Source organism: Macrobrachium rosenbergii, chromosome 24 (assembly GCF_040412425.1).
Source record: "Macrobrachium rosenbergii isolate ZJJX-2024 chromosome 24, ASM4041242v1, whole genome shotgun sequence".
Classification (NCBI taxonomy): Eukaryota; Metazoa; Arthropoda; class Malacostraca; order Decapoda; family Palaemonidae; genus Macrobrachium; species Macrobrachium rosenbergii.
The window spans coordinates 24,253,308-24,275,268 of record NC_089764.1 but is presented as its reverse complement, the minus strand read 5'-3'; the positions used below and the strand labels follow the sequence as shown (position 1 = coordinate 24,275,268).

The 21,961-nt window shown below is 34.5% G+C and overlaps 1 protein-coding gene across 3 annotated transcripts in view; it reads right to left on the bottom strand.

The window, feature by feature from the left end:
- The window catches only part of LOC136851936 (tyrosine-protein kinase Dnt-like), a 500,118-nt gene that overhangs the window by 50,871 nt on the left and 427,286 nt on the right, over window positions 1-21,961 (bottom strand). Inside the window, exon 1 of one of the 3 annotated variants that reach the window (XM_067126296.1) lies at window positions 16,154-16,402. The exons of the other annotated variants lie outside the window; for them this stretch is intronic. Within the exon in view, the coding sequence (XP_066982397.1) occupies window positions 16,154-16,271 (118 nt within the window). The 5' untranslated portion in view covers window positions 16,272-16,402. Of the gene's footprint in view, window positions 1-16,153; window positions 16,403-21,961 lie in introns of those variants that run through there. 3 annotated transcript variants of the gene reach the window in all.

Sequence of the window (21,961 nt, the reverse complement as noted above, 5' to 3'; positions counted from 1 at the left end):
GGCGAAGAATTAGGGTTCAGTGCAAGCATAAGAGCCCACAAAAATGAAGGTCTTTATTCCTACTATTTGTAAAAAATAAATAAATAAATAAATAAAAAAACTACTGAATATGAAGGAGTATTTCCTAATGAATGTTTGATTATGAGGTACAGATTGTGAATAATTTTGTGCTATAGTACAGGCTGCTAAAAGTACTCTTAAGTCGAGTCTGTTTATAAAAATTAGAGTCATTAGGTTTGTGTAAGATATAACAGACGCGAAGAATAAGTGCCAAAAAACAAAAATAAAAATGGAACCATATTTGGCAAATCAGTGAAGCCTGGATGTCAACTACACATGAGGTTACGCCTGGCTGCAAAATCCTAACTTCAAAACTGACTGGTATTAAATCAACAATTCTCACGTGCTGTTTATGCATACGTTACATGTCACACGTAGAATATAATTTCCTTTAGGTACTACGGTAAAGATGGCGTTTTAAAGTTATCCACGTTGTCCAAAATGACAGCATCTTTCAAAACACATCAAACACACACGCGCACCCATAAACGAAAAGGTAGCTTACGATGACAAAGGTATAAAGAGAAGTAAAACCACCCAAAAAAAAAAAAAAAATACAATAAAAAAAGTGAACTACAAAGACTGAGTTGAATAAACAGGACGCAAAAGAAAATAACAATGTAGTCTGCAGAAATTATGTTTAGCTGTTATACCGTAGTAATCAGGGAAAAAATACGACAAAGCGTGACGCACTAATGGAGTGAAAAAGAAACATTCGAAGTTGGGTGGAGGAGGAGGAAACAAGGAGTAGGAGAAGAGAGGAAATGAGGGAGGAAGACCAGTGAGGAAAGGAAACACAACTCTGAAAGTTGACGAACAGGAAGTTGGCAATAAGCTGTGCGTTATGGAGGGATTGAGAAAGTACAGGGGAGGAAAAAACTTTGTGAATAGGAAAGAGGGAAGACGGAGAGGAAAATAAATGAGGTATAAATTGCGAGAGGGGAGAAAAATATAGAGCGATAATGACGGTAAGGGAATGCAAAGTGAGCGGAAGACGGAAGAGAACACAGGAGCGAAGATGAAATACAAGAATGGATAAACGTCAGAGTAGTGTCTCTCTCTCTCTCTCTCTCTCTCTCTCTCTCTCTCTCTCTCTCTCTCTCTCTCTCTCTCTCTCGGCCAGGACGTCAAATAAACTTACATTTACATTTGTTTGGTTTTGTTTGTTAGAATGTAAATTGAACAAAATATCGTCTGTAATATATATCGCCCATCTTGATGGAATAACTGTTGAATAGAACAGACATTTAATAAGGGAACCATTATTCAATTATTCGTTTTAGAAAGTGTAACTTAGATATATGTATCTGTGGCATTCATTTATCCATTGATAATATTTTTTTCCTTAGATGAGATGCACAAAGATCCGTTACACTCACACACACAAATACACAACACACACACACTGACTAGAGAGAGAGAGAGAGAGAGAGAGAGAGAGAGAGAGAGAGAGAGAGAGAGAGAGAGAGAGAATGCAGATCAATCTCGCTTTAGAATCTGTAACCTGATCAAAGCCGCCTGGAACATACAAACACACACACACAAACGCTGAAGAGAGAGAGAGAGAGAGAGAGAGAGAGAGAGAGAGAGAGAGAGAGAGAGAGAGAGAGAGAATGCAGATCAATCTTGCTTTAGAATCTGTAACCTAATCAAAGCCGCCTGGAACACACACACACACACACACACACAGCAGATCAATCATGATTTAGAATCTCAACCTAATCGAAGCCTGCCAAATCTTAAGTAAACTGGAAATGGAAAAACAGTTATAAAGTACGAATTACAACGCATTTTAAATCGCCAACATACAAAGCACAGATAGTACTGTTCACAATGCAGATTCCCTCGAAGCCGATTAAACACGAATACCCGCCCCCAACCCCCTACCGACCCCGAAAAAAAAATAAAAAAACATGAAAATTGTTGAACAAAACCGAACCCTATCAAAGAATGCCCAGTTCCAAAAAACAATTTATTTATTTTTTTTAAAGGGAAATGCCATTCACCTCGTCACAGGACAATAGCCATGCAACGGCACACGCACAGCGTAACGTGATAAGAAATCTAGCATTGTTGGAATGTGAAATCTATTGTGATGAATTTTTGGGTGGATGAAAAAGATGCTCAAAAAAAGGGCATGTCCATCTTTTTAATTTTTTTATTTTATAATATATAGGACTTGTTTCTTAATCATGAAGTCATAATTTTACAATTTATATTCAAAACAGAAATAAATTGGGATGTACATCTTTTTAAAAATTTCTATTTTATGATATATGACTTATTTCTTAATAATACATAAAGTTATAATTTTACAATTTATATTCAAAACAGAAAAAATTGGAACGTACATCTTTTTAAAAATTTTGCTTCTATGATATGTATGAATCTTATTTCTTAATAATACATGAAGTCATAATTTTACAATTTATATTAAAAAGAAATAAATTGGGATGTACATCTTTTTAAAAATTTCTATTTTATGATATATAAGACTTATATATTTCTTAATAACACATAAAGTTATAATTTTACAATTTATATTCAAAACAGAAATAAATTGGGATGTACATCTTTTTAAAAATTTTGCTTCTATGATATGTATGAATCTTATTTCTTAATAATACATGAAGTCATAATTTTACAATTTATATTCAAGAGAAAAAATTGGGATGTCCATCTTTTTACAAATTTTTATTTCATGATATATAAGACTTCTTTCTTAATAATATATGAGGTCATAATTTATCGACCTCTGAAAATTAAAAAAAAAAAAAAAACCATAAACTGGAGAACAAATATATTATTCAGAGGAACATACACTTTCGGAGCGTCATGCTAAAGAAGGAACGCGACGCTCCGAAACTGTATGTGCTTCTAAATATATTTGTTCTCCAGTTTGTGGTTTTCAGAGAGAGAGAGAGAGAGAGAGAGAGAGAGAGAGAGAGAGAGAGAGAGAGAGAGAGAGAGAGAGAGAGAGAGAGAGAGCAGAACACAAAGAATAAAAAATGCAAGCAGTGTTTTGATTTCAGTAGAGCAATTTCATGTCATGAACTACAATCATAGGGGCATGCAACGTTTTGGACGCCTTAATTTACGAAACCTGATTAATACTCGAACCTTTAATTTACTTCTTGCGTACGAAGTCACGAAACATCTAAATAACACATAATCATTCCAGCCACTGTTTACGACATATTGCATCTTCTCTGCGTCGTATACTTTCGGAACCTAGATGTTGGGCTGAGCTAATTTGGATGTAATGGTTTGATAAAGGAAATAAGTCACATGTAAAGGATTTTCTTTTCGATTCTGAGCGCAGACGTCATTCAGGCTATGGAAATGGACGTGGTTTATTCTGTCTCTTTTTTTAATAGTCATTCAGCAATACTTACAGCACAATATATATATATATATATATATATATATATATATATATATATATATATATATATATATATATATATATATATATATATATATATAATATAAATATATGTACATATACATATATATGATTTTTACCACGTATATCAAAGTATACCAAGTCATACAAAAACGTTACTTTTTTGTAGAGTACACTTCTGAAATTACGACAGCCTCAAAACAATAAAAAAATCAAGCTTTGCCTGTGTATGACAAAATGTAAACATTAGGTCATATCTAAACGTGATTTACTTGTATACTGTTTTATATTTTCTGAATGAAGGTCAGCCAAGCACCAGAATCATACAGCCATACTTAGGCAAAACTAACATGAATAGTACACTTTCTGAAATAAATTTGGCCGCAAGATCAACAACTTTCAGTCCCACAGAGGCGTAGTTGAATATTTTCTCTGATGTATTTTGAATATTTTCTCTGATGTATTTTCCGAAATTAGGTCAGACAAGAGATCAATACCAGGCTCCCGGACCCATCCTACTATACGCGGTTGCAATGTATTTGCATCCCAAGCCATAAACAGACTCAGTGTGTTGGTATCCTCTCTTGTATGCTAATCCGGTTCGACGTTCCAGCGTTCACAACCAACGGAACCACGCTGGAATGGGAATATCCATCATTTGTACAGACAAATTTGGACTCGAAACGATTGCAAATTTTATTCATTTATGTAGGTATAAAACAGGTTTGCCATACTTTACGCCGCGCCAAATATACGACCCGGGCTAATAGTGTTTAGTTCTATTTGTCTTTCGACCACCCAACCGCCTATCCGGTTGTTAACGATAATAGATCAATACACTGAACATCATGCCCAGATAGATCTTGTCAAGTGCATCGTACCCAAATGGATCTTGTCAAGTGCATTTAACTACTCTAAATTTTGATGACCCTCATACGGAAGGATCAGTGGAAGGGAGAAGACGGGTGGGAGACCGAGGATGAGATGGAAAGATAATGTGTTCAGAGATCTCAGAGAATTGGGAGTGGACGATCCTGAGAATAACTGGAGAGATACAGCTCCCAACAGGGGAACGTGGACAATTCTGGTGCAAGCGGCCATGGGCGACCAAGAGGCTTGAGAGCCGCCGGAGTAGAGCAGAGTAGAGTAGAGAGTCATATCACGTATGACCTTGACCTAACACTTTTTGATTGCAAGTTTAGCCAATTCTTCAGTAGTGGAGGATGTCTTCAGACAGATTCATATAAAGGCCCTTACTGATACTGAAACTTGAACTCGGCAAAATATTCACGAACTTGACATTCTGTTTGACCTGTCTTGAATTTACTTGATTCTTTTTGCTATCTTCTTGTCCATCGTTTTTTACATAACTGAGTTCCGAAGAAACTATAAAAATTACCTTCAGTGAACTCAAAGTTTTTACTTTTACTAAAATGAAAACTAAACAGTGGACGGGTAATACTGTCCTATGGACATTTGTGATTTTTTATTATGCATTGGTATATTCATTTACTACAATAACTCAAATCCACCATAAAACCACACATTTTTTCCACAAACGAAATCTTCATGTTTATTGACCCAATCCAGCACAGTTGTTCACCCTATGGTTTTCCTGAAATATTTACTTATTCTGGAACAAGTCGAACGTGACGGACCAAACTTAGCATGAGGACAGAGGACCAAAAGTCCTGTGAGCTTTTTGTTCAGGTTACCTGAAGGCCGTGTCACCTGGCGCTGCATAGAATTTTTTTTCACTGAAAATACAATGACCTTATCTTAAATACCTAACCAACACCTTCCACACAGTCAATAAGTTCGATATGCATACATCCGGATTTTGCCTGATCACGTGACACCTGCCATCCCAGATAGGCTCTTAAAACCCACACTGCCCTAAAATGGAAGACTGCAGTATCTGCAAAAATACAAAACTGAGAAAAACGGTTGATAGTCCCTTGCCTTACTACTGATTTTGCAGATGCTGCAAATGGGACCCCCTAAATACTCGTGGAAAGCATTGAAGAATCATTCTGAAACTGCAGTAACAAGAGTATTAAGTGTTTCACGAGACCAATAGGTGGCATATCTCAATTTCGAAAATTTTCCAGATCCCGCGGTTTTCCATTTTAGGACCCCCTCAGAATTTCATTCGGTTTGCAAATTTGATTACAGGTGACCAGTGCTATTTCAAAGAATCAAGAAAATTCCAAACCTTCCATTTCTTCGAATTTAAATTAACAATGGAACAAGCGCAGCAAGGTTTTCGACCATGCCTAATTGATCACGGCCACTTTTGATACTGCCAGGTAAGTGACCCCTTGACTTTCTTTTGCCACCTCAAGTCTAGATGGAATTACAATTGTCATAAGGCTTAGAAATTCAGATCTGAGAAAATAATGCAATGACGGCCTTGATATTGTTCAAGATGATGCAGATTTGGATATCATACAACTCCATATGCAAGACTTCCGACAATAATTCAACATATATCTGGATTTTTGTTCCGGAGTTAAAACGTCAAAGAACCTGCTGTTAACGCCAAATTCAATTGTCTCTACTTTCATAATTATTTTTTTTAAGAAAGGTATAGAAAGTCAACACTAATTAATACCTCACTGACTTAAATTTCCTTGCTCCCCCTTACTGAGATAAAGGCTCCTTTGTTTTTATATCTTTATCTGATTTACTTTTTAACCAGTTTATAGTATCATGAAGGTTCATGTCACCGTCGCTGACACTTTGGCCAAAGTTTCGTTTAAACGTGCCCGGAATGCTTGTCAAAGGCGATCAAGAGGTTTGGGACACGATGAAAAAAAGGGTTAATGTAACGTCGAGGGCAACAGGATGCCGATATATATATATATATATATATATATATATATATATATATATATATATATATATGTATATATATGTATGTAGATATATGTATATAGAGAGACAGATAGATAGATAGATAGATAGATAGATAGATAGATAGATAGGCTATATATGTATATTATCATTGAAGTTTTTCATCTTGATATATATATATATATATATATATATATATATAGAGAGAGAGAGAGAGAGAGAGAGAGAGAGAGAGAGAGAGAGAGAGAGAGAGAGAGAGAGAGAGAGAGAGAGACTCAAGATGAAAAACTTGAATGATACCGTTGCTTTGCAAACATTCGGATTTACCAATGTGGAAAAACTGCAAATTATGAAGAGCTGTAACAGAATATAAGATAAGTATTTTTACTGATAACCGGGTTAAACAGACATGTATGAAATATTACAAAATTCTTTCTAAATTATCCGAAGTTTCATCGTCGAGATACCCAACCTTCCTATACATACTTTTTTTTTTCTTTTAATTTAGCCCACCACCTTTATTTCCGAACTGCAGTGCCATACATTCAACCCAATAACTAAATGACAGCCAATGGGTACAGTTCGCTTCACAAGTTCGTTACACATCACGTCACGCTAAGGAGACATCTGGCAACTCCACAATGTTGTTACCTAATTAACATTACTTTGTCATTTAGTGGATGTGGCTTGGCGACTTTGTTTCACAGGCGGTGTTGCCAACAGTTTCCCTCTTGCTAAACTTGGGGATAATACCTTCTGCAGTGTGGAGTTGTCAGAATTTTTCGTGGCTTACCATGATGTGTACCGAAATTTATGACTCCAACTGTACATTGTATACAAAACAAAGGATGAGCGAATAATATCATTTATGAGCCCGAATAAGTCTTTTTACAGCATTACATTAATTGTCATTCCTTTTTTTATAAAAATTGTAGTTCTTACAGTTTTCCTCTGATTGTTCTATTTTATAATTCATGTATCGTAGAGATTTCGTCTTTAAAATACATTAATTCTATGCATTATCCAATCAATTCAAAATCTTTTTTTCTAGCTCTAGAAATTCATAGGTGAAACTTCTTTCACCAACAGTTAATGAAATCCTGTCAGCTTTAAAACGATTTCAATACAGTTCTGTTTCCTTAACTCGTTTATCCTAATTTTCACTTTTCAATGTATCCACCCTTTATCATGACAATTACTATTACATCGTCATTCCTTTGTAACAGAACCATTAATTTTATGATTATTTTCTAATACGTACATTACTATTCCATTCGTCTGAAAACTTTCCCATTGTAATTCCCTACTTTAATAACTCGTCACCCCTTACCAATAAAATATTAACAAGAAAGACAAATTTCCACTGCACTCAACTTTCATAAGAACAAAAATTATGATCTAACAGCACGTCATCCGATTACCATCGAACCATTTATCTCCTAGACAACTTTTCCTTCTCAGTCCAAAACTTCTGCTCAACTTGACGCGACTGTTTCCCTTTGGAGAAATTTATACAGCACTTCAGTCTTTGCGAGGTCATCCTTTAGTACTGAACCTTTCAACTGACGCTACGTTTTTTCCATCAAAACCTTGGCATTCCATTAGCTCTACGCGTACTTCATTAAAGCTCGTCAACGTTTTGTTTTCTTCGCAGCGTCGTCATCAATTATTTCCACAGTGATTCCGTGGGTCTTATTCCGAGGACGTTCGCAGCCAGTGTTTCCCATTAGTGTAACTCGGCTCATGTTTACTTAATGAGCTTCTATCCCTGTACTTGCTGATTAAGGTAGCTGCGCGCGTTTCTGTGTGTATACGGCGCTTTCTGTGTTGGCACAGTGAAAATCTGTCCATGGCAAAAGGATATTTGTGCAAATCCGATGGTGTAGAACATTTTTTCGAGTAGCTTACCTAACAGGATCAAGGTTAGAATAGCAAAAATGGTCTGTAGCTCTGGAATTTGGTAAACATTCAACGAAGGAAGAATGGGACTTTCGTTGAGTAAGATTTAAAACAAAATCAACTGATATGAAAAATATATATTAATGAAAGTAGTTCCCTCTGAAATATCTTTGAAACACGAAATATATATTATGCAGATTATAGTGGCCAAGTGAACCGCGTTAAAGATTTAACAAAATATTGTAATTCACCTCTGCTAAAACAAAAATAAAAAAATAAAATATTCTAAACAAGGCCAGATAAGCCCTAGAGAGGTTAATACATCACACTAACCAGGTACAATGCTTCTTAAATGCAAATTTAGCCAGCCCATCCTTCGATCCTTTCAAAATCTACAACTATTTACTCCAGCAATCCCCCATAAAAAAATATATTGGTATGGTATCTCTAATGTGTCCACTTTCAAAACTCCCAAAAACTATTGGGACAAGAGAAAGGGCGCTGAATGAGACAATGAATAAAAATCAAAATTGCTTTCCATCAACGCCTTCAGACAATACCTTTTACCTATGCCCCATCTTCAAGATTAAAATATATTTGAGATCGACTTTCCAGAGTAAGTTTGAAAAGGAAAAGTTGACGAGTTGGGAGGAATAAAAAGCAAAAACAAATGAATGAAAAGGATACAAAGGAGGTTTGAAAGATGTCACTGAAGAAAAGGAAGGCATTGCAAGGGGAAGGGGAGGCCTTTGAGGTACGCAAAAAGCAAAGGAGGGAGAGGGGAGAATATATGATAAATAATTAAGAGAGATAAGTAAGGAGGGAAGCCATGACGGAGGTGTGAATTCATGATAAAGGAGTTTGGTCAGACCTTGTCAGAAGCTTCAGAGATGTCAAAAGCGTTGACAGAAAATTCGACAAAGTTCCTTCCAGAGAATGACTAGATATAAGTATGAGAGGGTAGTAAATCCATGAATCTATTTGTCAGGTCCTCACCTTCATATATATATATATATATATATATATATATATATATATATATATATATATATATATATATATATATACATATGTATAGTAATAATATATATATATATATATGTATAGTAATATAATATATATATATATATATATATATATATATATATATATATATATATATATATACACATATATACATATGTATAGTAATAATATATATAACACATATATACATATGTATAGTAATAATATATATATATATATATATATATATATATATATATATATATATATATATATATATATATATGTGTGTGTGTGTGTGTGTGTGTGTGTGCACTTGTACGTACCTCACTACTTTTTCTACTCATTTGTAGAATAATTTTATGTCTCTGCATTTGTCATGTATTTTTATGATTTAATGTCTCTAGCGGCTCAGGTTACTTGAACTGTACTGCATGGCATGTTTCTCGATACTGTGTTTCACTTATGATAACATCGTAGTCTTCGTATGAGTATGAAAAGCTGTACAAGTTACTGAAGAATGAAAATTCCAAGCAAAAGGGAAAAGACAGTAAAACAAGCAACAGTGTGTGTGTGTGTGTGTCAAACCATAAGCTAAAGAACCTACTGGGGAATGAGAGGCTGGATTGTAAAAACAAAAATGAAGGCTAGAAGAAAAGGAAGAAAAATAACCAGATTTGCTGTGGTACAGAGAGAGAGAGAGAGAGAGAGAGAGAGAGAGAGAGAGAGAGAGAGAGAGCTAATTATATCAAGAAAACTATTCCTGTACTGTACTTGATGAGAGAGACTTCCACCAGACCAGTACACATTTATCATTCATATTGCATTTAAAGATAAGTCTACATTCTGCTGCACAGGTGATTGATCAGAATTAGTCATACCAACCAAAACAATACTGATGCTTATGGCATAGTTGTTGAGGGATACCGCGAACATTTCAGGCAACATTTGAGTGCCAATACGCAGCTCAACTCGAATTCAACAGTTAGGTAAAAAATTATTGTTAGATTCTATGTACTTTTGAAGAAACGAACAACACAAACTGTCTTGATTCCATCTGGAGAATGATGCTTTAATTCATCATTGTAATTTTTTAAATTGAAAATAAAGATTTTTGGGAAATTCGTCGCTGACATTCTATTGTAATCAGCAACAGACAAGCATTGTTGAAACTTGCCCATGCTACAGAGATTCACCTAAGCGTATCTAAGGCATATATTGGCTAGAAAAGACAAATTAACCAGGGAAAATATATTACAGTTATTTTCTGCCCAACAAATACGTTCCCCATTGCTGAACAGTCTTGAAAAAGCGATAGTAAGAAAACTGTTTAAAACTTTTATAGAGTTAAAAAGTGGATACTGAGTACGAATGAAAGTAAAGGGGCCGATTCTGCTGAAATGCGTTAAAAAGGTTAATCTAGGTGAAAGATGAGCTGAGAGCTTTGCTGTGGATTAGTCATGAGGAAAGGCAGATTAACGATACTTTGGTGAAAAGGGTACGAATGTGACAATATTATATAGATATATATATATATATATATATATATATATATATATATATATATATATATATATATATATATATCATATCTCTCAGGTATACGTCCTTGTGTGTGTGTGTGTGTGTGTGTGTGTGTGTATATGTTTATATATATGTGAGATATATATATATATATATATATATATATATATATTATATATACATATACAGTATACTGTATATATATATATATATATATATACTATATGTATGTATATATTTATGTATATGTATATATGTACATAAACAGTTGCATAATTTATATACACACACACACTATATATATATATATATATATATATATATATATATATATATATATATATATACATATATATATATATATATATATATATATATATATACATAGTTTATACATTGGTATATGCATTCTTCACGTATTATTACAACATCATACATTAGAACTATAATAAAAACTAATATCCTTCCATTTTAAAAATTCATTGATTATTATAATCATCCTTTTACCGTGAGGGACGTCTGTCCCTTCCTTCTCCTCTCTCTCTCTCTCTCTCTCTCTCTCTCTCTCTCTCTCTCTCTCTCTCTCTCTCTCTCTCTTTCTTCCTCCTTTCTATCACGTCTTGATTGCATGAGGGCACCACGTCTAATGTTTTTGTTTTCAGCCTTCTAAAAAAATGAGAAAATAACTCAACATGTTTACAACATGATGAGTCCCGAAAACACACAAAGAGGCCTCGTAATTTGGGTAGAAAAATCTTATTAATTTAATACATGTCTTGTCTATCAACAGCCTTTCTTTTCACAGGCACTTATGTTTATTGAATGCAAAGTAAATATCTTGACTGGAAACTTTATATTCAACACACTTCGGAATTTTTTTTTTCTATCTCTTCTGCCTGTTTTGAATGTAATATATATTTCATTATTCATTTATTTATTATTCAAGAAAATGATAGCACCGAAGCACAATGAAACTTTTTTAATATACTACTGGGTTTTGTTGTACTTAAGACAGTAATCAAACAAATAAGAGAATTTAAAATTCCTTTTTTTTTGTTATTAGTGAAGGCAATGCCTGTACTTCAAAACATAATACGTTTACATTTCATTAGCACTTTTTTTTTTATAAAAGGCTATATACTATAAATAAAAAGTACAAAATTATATTTTCCTTATATATTTCTTTATAATCAACATTAAAATACCAACAAATTTAATATTGCACGTTTTAATTTTTCTAATGTCACTGAATCAGTCACCTCCCATTTATACACACCCACCTCCATATTTCACTAAAGCTTCTCTTTCTTACTTTAGTGAACACGACATGGCCATAAACCCAAAAGCCGCTCGGAAGCCACTGCTCTCCTTTAAACTCCAAGCAACGGACCCTAATAAGAAAGTAATGCAAAGCAGTTGCAAAATCCTCGAGGTATTCGCAAGACAATCGAGAGAGTGAAGGAAATTTTCCCCAGTCAGTCTCTTGCCCCCCGATTCAATATTGGAGTTTCATATTGTTTGGACGCCTTCCGTAAAAGAGCGTTCGTCAGTGCTTATTGCTCCGGGGAATATATGCCCAATCAGAAACAGCTTACCTGTCCGAGAAGGTCTCCTTCGTTTGATACACGAGCGATAAATTAAGGGTCTTTAGAATCTCGCATATCCAGCTGGTTGCCTGAATATCTGTTTCTGATATGAGAGAGAGAGAGAGAGAGAGAGAGAGAGAGAGAGAGAGAGAGAGAGAGAGAGAGAGAGAGAGAGAGAGAGTAAATATAGAACTGTCTATCACGCTTAAGATTTATTGCCCCCAGACAATATTGCTTCTCGGCGGGCTTTTATTGCATGCAAAGCTATTTCCATGCAATATAACAACGTCTGCTCTTAATGCGTATTAACCGGACGGCGTATTTATGTCCCTGATTAATTCTGAAGCGGAAGATCCCTGATTCCACTCCGAATAAGTCTGATTATTTACCCTCTAGCTATCAATTACCGTTCGGGTCGGCTGCGAAGTATAACCGGTCTCATTTTCCAGGAATCGCCAGGATTAGCAAGTGGAAGGGTCTGATACAGCTTTGAATGTTAGTTTTCTCCATTAGATTAATTTGCCAACCAAAAGCGCTTGCAGGAATTGAGGGGTTGATATAGCCTTTAGTATAATGTTTGTTCATTAAATTATTTTGCCAGTGGTAAATGAATGCATTGGCATTACCAACTGAAAGCAAGGGTACCTACGAGAGACAAAATTAAGCTCAACTACCTGAGTATTTTCTAAGTTTTTTTTTTTTGTGTTTCGGCGCAAAATTAGTTGCAACCTGAATATGCAGCTGTGTCAAATCACATAAAAGAGTCGGGTAAAATTGTGTATATTTAAACTCTTAATATCTTTAGCTGGCAGGTTCACCAAGCGGCCTGTAAAATGCTTGAACAGTTTTTCCTCATGGGCTGATGTTCAGTATTTCAATATTTATTTCCAGTATTTTCATGTTACTCGCAAAGCGAATTTTTCAGGGCTACCAAAATAGAATTTGGCCCAGTTCTTTCTTTTAATTTATGGCTGACACAGATTATAGAATTTGAGTATCTCGGATTTTCCTGGCTAAATAATACAGACATGTATATGTACACACATTATACACAAGGAAGGAATATTGATGACGGAAGAATTCAATGTATTTTATAAATGTGTGACACAATCCTTCAGCCGTTTATACCACTGGAAATTCCACATGATTCTTTATTGTTAGCTTTCACGTAGGTTCTTTACAGAAAAGCATTCAAATTCTCGGGTTGCTTAATGATCTCATATATTTTCCATATAATACTCTGAGAAATCTTTGTGAGCTTAAAGAAGTGATAAATATATGCAGACAATCACAAAACGGTCCCAAATGGTTGACAAAATACACTAGAATATCACGAAAATATTGATTGAATTTCCATAAAATCTCCGATGGATAACTTTCTTATCAAATTAGTGGGAAGATGGCCTGAAGCCTACTAATAGCTTGTGACGCAGTGTTAGATATAGACCATAATAATCATACCACTAATCTTACCTATATGGGTATCCTTTGACGCTTTCCAATAAGTAATTTCACCTAATAGGAATGGCTCCAGAATAGAAAGAAAAATGCCTACTGTGAGTGCCACTTAATTCTAAAATTGTAACGTCGGCTCATTCTGGGTGACTGTAATCTCTGTGGTAGTAAGGAGTTCAACATAATCACTTCGGCCCTGGGGATTATTTTCAAACTTAGTAATGAATCACACACCAAAGTAAAGGAGTTTTTAGGAGCTGGTGTAGCTATCTTGGAAGACAATACACAATAAATGAAGATAAGGTTAGTTTTACGAGGTTAATGACAATCGCTCGGTTGCGCTTGAGGAATAGAGAAAAAGCTCTTTCACAAACCTTTGCCTTTTCACGGAACGGAACCACATTCAGCATATACTGTAAATAACGTGGGCTGACATTTCCTTTAATCCATAGCTCTGAAACATAGAAGGAGATCTAGAATGCTGAAAGGTACTCGTCAGTCAGCGTCACACGGGCGATTTCTGTTGGCATCTTGTGATGCTCGCGTTGTCACGCGGTCTGATTCGTTACCAGCCGCACATAGGCTATTTTCTTCTTTCATTTGACGTTGTGTATGCCTTAGCTCAGTTATAAAATCTTATTACTTTTTCCATTTATGTGTTTATCAATTTGGTCGTTCTATTTAAATTGCCATTACCGGTTTCCTAGATTTCTTAACAATACTGGAATCTACATGCTACAGGCGTTTGGTCTAATGCTGATGCAGATAGCTGTGGCCATAAAACAATTGTAATTAGAGGAAAAAATCGTGTCTACGCTAAACGCTGCCATGTGACCAATATGGGCGAGTTCAATTTCGCCACTCTCAGTGGAAAGTCTGGTGGGAAAATGCATCAAGATGGCAATAAATGGACCTGTGTGGTCGCGTCTGTAGAGATAAACGTAGAATTTCATAACCTCTCTACCGACAGGGAAAGCATTTAAATGTCCTTATTCGAAGACCGTTCCAGCTTGGCTACTTTAGACACAAATGAACGAGCACAGAAGACTGGAGCAAGTCATGTTACAAGAAGTCATTCGAAATAAAATGGATAAAAAAAAAATGATGTACCGGAACAAACGATCTCTCAGCATTTATACATTTCACTTGAGAAGCTACCTGTACAATATTCAAAGAGCAAAAAAATAATTCAAAATAAAAGAATAAATATACTACTGCCTTCTTCCTCATCCTGGTTAGCAACAAGTATGCCAAAGGGTAAGCACTTCGTTTCTTTCATAACAAAGTACTGATGTAATTATCATGATCCAAAGTATTCATATAATGTTATGGAACTAACCACAATTTGCTGTGGAAACTGGATAAACCAGTTTCCATAAAAACAAGCAAATAAATAATTAAATCTATAAATAAACAAAATAAAATTAAGTCAAAATACTTTAAAAAAACCTCTGTTTTACACCTGAGCATATCATAAATTCCTCCCTCAATACAACCACTCCGCAATACAGTCCTGATGAAAAATGACACTCGCAGGATGGCAGACGTTAACATTATGATCAGATAATCAGGTCATCCTCGTTCGCCAACTAATTTGATGGAAACTAATTTCTCTGAGCCCTTGAAAAAATCAGGTGACAGTTCTTTTGAACTAGATACCAATTTTTTCTATTCATTAATCTTCTGAATTTTTTATTGTTTTTTTTTTTTTTCTCCATCACCAACTCCTCATCCTTTTCTTGTTTTTGACTTTGGTATAAAAAAATTATTAACTCACAATGATGACAATTTTTAGTAATTGCACATTATTTTAACAGGACATTCTACATCCAACTTTATCAAACTTATATCACTTTCTTCAGGGGCACTAAGGTTACTGCCAAGGAAGAGTTATTTGCATAAACGGTTTTTGGGAGTCTCTGAGAGTTGCAAAGTTGTAATTTACTCATTCGTTTCTCAAAAACATATTCAGTTCCCTTTGATTCATCAAAATGGTATTGCCAGTTGAATGAGTGAATGAGTGAATTTGAATTATATACTCTATTTCGCAAATTAGCATAACATCAATATATACTTTTTAAAATTTTTTCTCATTCACATTTCGGAGGACATTTTGTCAACCTTGAAAAGGCTTTGGCCATATCATTATTTAATTTGTACTTACAAATTTTGCCTAAAGTATTCACTTTATCTCTCAGAGAGAGAGAGAGAGAGAGAGAGAGAGAGAGAGAGAGAGAGAGAGAGAGAGAGAGAGAGAGAGAGAGAGAGAGATTCAGCATCGAGGTCTCGAGAATATCATTACAAAACTTCGTACAAGAACATCGATGCAAATTAAGCTAAAAGAAAATAATGAATTCCTTACCCAAGATCCGCCTAACTTCTTTTTGCGTCAAATACAAATTAAAGTTGGCATCAGTGGGCGTGATGGCGATCATCACAACCAGAAATGCCATCGCAACACAAATCTTCAGAGGCCTCATTGTTGTAGAAAAGGGATTCACCACATCACAGTAAAATTTTCAATTCATTTCGTTCGACTGTCACTTCGAAAAACACTTCAGTTTAATAGAAATACACGTTTGGTTTAAACAATGAATTTTCTGTTATACTTCTTTATTTATTTTCAACTTTCAAAACTAAATGGTTCTAGAATTTCATTGCAACTCATTCGAACAGAAAAATTTCTTTCTTCAGCCGATAACGTTGTCGCCACCACGTAACCCAAGCGTCAAAGCAGACAACAGGTATTAATACATGTACAGAATCTCGCAAGTTCCATCCTTATACTTCAGTCACTATCCACCTGCATTACTTCCATCCATGTGAATTTCCTTTGGGCTTCATCACTTCACACAATAAAGGCGTTGAAGAATCCCCCCAATTTAAAAGAACATTCCAAATAAAGATTTTAAATCCGGTGCAAAGGCATAATTTTTCCGACTTCGAAAGCCCGCGAGCGAAAACGGACAACGTCTGACGTCTGAGGCATCCAGGCCCGAACTGAGACTTAGACTTGAGCGATGCAAGTGAACGAACTCTATTGAATTCTTCTTCCTCTTCCTCTCGTGGGAGATCCCGCCAAAAAAGGAATTTCATTTTCCTTAAGATCTTGACGTCGTAAATCTTAATGATAACCGGTTTTCAGCTGATAACTGCTTTGTTTATCCGTTAATTTCGTAAACAATCAATGAAAACGTACCGTCTATTGCTCCAGATGTGAATAAAAGGGCTTAGATTTTCGCTAACTTTGTAGTCACGTGTCTGGAGCAGCACGTTTCAGAATCATTTAGAGCCATATAAAATTCTTTCGCATTTAGGGGATGAACTCCGCCGGCCACCGGCAACTTTTGGCTCAATCGGACAATCAAAAATCGTTCACAGTTTTGGGATTTGCTTTACATGGGAGAGTTCTTGTCGAGGGAAGTTTCACGGACTTTGGTGAATACTTTTTAATCTTTATGTCTTCTAGGGATTTGGCGAGGATATTTATACGTTCCTTGGAGGCTGCGTCTAGTGTACGAACGAAAGGAGGAAAAGAATTTCGACGTGAATTACCATGAAAAACATGAATTTCAAGGCCATGACGTTTGACAGTATTTCTTATTTATATTTACATATATACACGTTAAATAAGTGTATATATATATATATATATATATATATATATATATATATATATACACAGTATATGTATATGTGTATATTCATACATACATACATGTATGTTTATTGTATATGCATGTATATATATATGTGTATGCATTCATATATATATATAAGTTTATTATGGATGTATATATATATATATATTATATATATATATATATATATATATATATATATATATATATATATATATATATATATATATATATATATATATATATATATAAATTTACACACCCATAATAAACTTGCAGAACCTAAAAGACAACAAGGTAATTAAACCGCCTGCTTCCTAACCAAAACAACCCACGCAGAAATACCGAAACGCAAAATAACATGAATCTCGAGGCGAGATATTATAAAGCCGCATTACACCGTCATTCGGCACTCGGGGCCCCGGGGCGCCGTACGTCTACTAATGCATGCCATCCGCATGCACTTATGCATCCATGTATATGTAAATGGAGTGCGGACGGCGTCCTCGTATTTGAGGAAGCCGCTGAGCGCATTCATGTGCAAATGCATCTATGAGAGACCTGAATTACTTCGAGACTCGGAGCATTCCCGTCGCCCCCGCCGCCCTTTCCGGCGCTTCTTCTTCTGCTGTTGCTGCGTTGTAATTCCGCTCTGGCATACGGAGCTTATTTCTTAAGGGGGGGCGGAGGTTGAAAATAAAAAAAAAAAATAAAAAAAAATATGTATATCTATCAACTGTTATATGGGTATATGGGGTTTATTTTTAGGGGTGAAAGATGAAATCTGGCATACAAGGGTTATTTATTAGGTGAACATTATAAAAAATAAAATGGAAAAAATGCCTGCCTCTGGCATATGGAGTTAATTTCTTAGGGGTGAAAGATAAAAGCAACAACGAAAAAATGGAAAAACACTTCCCTCTGGCATACACAGCTTATCTCTCAGTGGGCAAAAGTTAAAAATAAAACAAAATAGAAGAAATGCTTCCCTCTAGCACACGGAGTTTATTTCTTATGGAATGGAAGTTGAAAAAAAATATAAATAAAGCTTTCATTTCTTAAAAGGTGGAAGTTGAAAAAAAAAAAAAAAAAAATGCTTCCTTTTGCAGACGAAGCTTACTTCTTAAGGTGTGAAAGATGGAAATAAAAAAAGAAGAAGAAGAAGAAGAAAATGCTTTCCTCTGGTATACGGAGTTTATCTCTTAAAAGGTAGAAGCTGAAAAAAAAAAAAAATAGAAAAAACTTCCACCTGACATGCGGAGAATATTTCTTAGTGGCGAACGTTGAAAATAAGCAAAAACAGAAAAATATTAAATTTCCTTTTTTTTTTTTTAGCATTACAATTTTTTTTATATTTGCATTTCACTCTCCTGCTAAATTCGGACATCTGCATTCTAGACATATTAAGAAAATTCAATCTCCTGTTAAATTCGGATATCTGGAATCAATGCAAATTACGAAAATTCGAGCTCCTGCTAGATTCGGATATCTGGAATCTAGACAAAATAATAAAATTCAATCTCCTGCTAAATTGGGATATCTGGAATCAAAGAAACTTACGAAAATTCCATCTCTTGTTAAATTCGGATATCTGGGGTATGGACAAAATATGAAAATTCAATCTCCTGCTAAATTCAGATATCTGCATTCTAGACATTAAGAAAATTCAATCTTCTGTTAAATTCGGATATCTGGAATCAAGGCAAATTAAGAAAATTCGATCTCCTGCTAAATTCAGTTATCTGGAATCTAACAAAATAAGAAAATTCCATTTCCCGCTAAATTCGGATATCTGCAATCAAGGACAATTAAGAAAATTCCATCTCCTGTTAAATTCGGATATCTGGAATCAAGGAAAATTAAGAAAATTCCATCTCCAGTTAAATTCGGATATCTGGAATCAAGGTAAATTGAGAAAATTCCATCTCCTGTTAAATTCGGATATCTGGAATCAAGGATATTTAAGAAAATTCCATCTCCTGTTAAATTCGGATATCTGGAATCAAGGATAATTAAGAAAATTCCATCTTCTGCTAAATTCAGATATCTGGAATCTAGACAAAATCAGAAAATTCAATCCCTTGCTAAATTTGAATATTGAGAATCTACATGAACGAAGCAAACGAACGAATGGAAATTGAGGGAAATTAATTACCAAAGCCTTAAATGATTAAGTGTCAGTTGCAAATATTTTTTAGTGTCAGTTGTGAATATTTTTGAGTTTCTTTACTGAAAGCTAAACGAATGGATAAAGCTATAATGCGGCAAGTTTCTTTAAATTCTAACGTTAAAAGATGAAAACGAACTGTTGAAACAACAAATAAAACAATTTTCAAAACAAACTCTAGAAACAATAAATCAAACAAGTTTCAAAGACGAATACACTGGTGTCACTGGACAGACGAAGCAGAGAACAGACGGAAGTGCAAAAAAAAAAAAAAAAAAAAAAATTGAAATATGAAAAGCAACGGGCTCAACTATACGCTAAGAAAAATTTAAATTCCAGATATCGTAGCGTGTTCAGACAAGAAGCAAATTGCATATAAACACAAAACATACTTCAAAAAGTTTCGTTTCCATTAACAGAGCTTGCGTCATCACAGTAGCTCACCTATAAATATATATTCGGGCTTTCCAAATCCTAATCATTCCATGGAACTCATTAAACGCGTAATCCTTCCATTCTTCCAGTGGACTGGATTGGTATAGCCCAGTCGCATAAATACGTTCCTCATCTGGGTCATACGCAATTATAAAACGTGATACAGTTCAGATTTGTTATGAAAAGATGTAGAATTTGGATTAAATGTGACTGCGAATTAAAAATATTCTTCAATGAATGAACGCGGATTACTTGACGAGGTTATTGTGAAAACAGCGAATGTTCTCTCGGGATTTTTGCAGACTTCAAATTTCGCTGTTGCAAAGTCTCATGGCGGCTCGATCTTGGAAACAGCTTTCAATTGTGCGTTTTATAGTAACTGAAAAAATCTTTTAATGCAACATACACACACATAAACACATATATATGTATGCGTATATGTAAATAAATCACACATTACCACAGGTAACTTACCGAAAAATACAGAAACTCACTTTGAAAATCCCAGCCATCCATAGTCATTACCAGCTTCCGTGCCAACAAAAGTCTTCGAACATTTACTTTAGGTTTCGACTTCATTTTTAAGTCACTGACTTGGAAATAAAGTCGAAACCGGTCAAGACCTACACCCCGTCTCTTATTTTTCACCTGTGGTAATGTGTGATAAATGAATCACATACAAAAGTGATAATACTCATGTAAATATATAATATATATATATATATATATATATATATATATATATATATATATATATATATATATATATATATATATATATATGACTTGGAAATCATTTGAAATATTATCACTTACTACATGGATCTTCAGAACTGGTCTTAATTTATGAAGTCCTTGTAACTTACCGAAAAATACAGAAACTCACTTTGAAAATCCCAGCCATCCATAGTCATTACCAGCTTCCGTACCAAAAAAAGTCTTCGAACATTTACTTTATTTTAGTGATGATTTCGTCAATCTTCTGCGACCTCTAGTTTACCGACTTCAGTAGGAATATAGTTGGTGCGAATAACTGGCTTTCACGGCTTAATAAATCGCCAAAAATTTTCTGGATTGCATGGTTAAGAAAATAATTTTCTACACGATTTGTAATACAAAGTCCAATAAACGTTAGCTTTATCTGTAATCTATAAAGGTTGAACATTACCGTTCGACTCTATTACCCCCTGATTAGAGAGCACTAATGATAGACCGCGTTGCGTGCAAAATGTCGGTACGTTAAGAAAAAAGTAAAAGGCAAGTAAAAAGAATTTTTATTTCACTTTTTGACTTGAAATATTTGCCAGGTGAGAGTTTTTTTGTTTTGTTATTTACAAATATACGTTAATCTGTGCATAATGTATTCCTGTTATAAGTATACATAACTTGCTTTAAAAGCAAGAGATAAAGCAGTTTAATATATTTATAAAGCTATGTAATTGCGTATTATTTATATGTACGTATATGTATATGTATATGTATATGTATATGTATATATATGTACAGATAGATAAATTTATATATATATATATATATATATATATATATATATATATATATATATATATATATATATATATATATATATATATGTTTGTGTATCAACTAAAAAATCTGAGGACGTAAAGACATATAGAAAACCGTGAGACATGTTTTCAAGTCCTTCTGACTTTACCTGCTGTACGTCCCACAGAGTCTTGCAAAATTACAATATAAAGGACGCCGCTGCTAATTAAAAAAAAAAAAAAAAAAAAAAACAAGCAAACGAGGCGACGGACTCGAACAACCCAGCCCTGTCAACACGGGTACCCCCCCCCTGCCCACCAGCTAAACAGTTGATATACAGCAGTTGATCTACAGTTACAGTTCCTGTATATGGCCAGCGGGGAAATGGGTACAGAGCACTTGAAATGATTTGCAGTGTGGC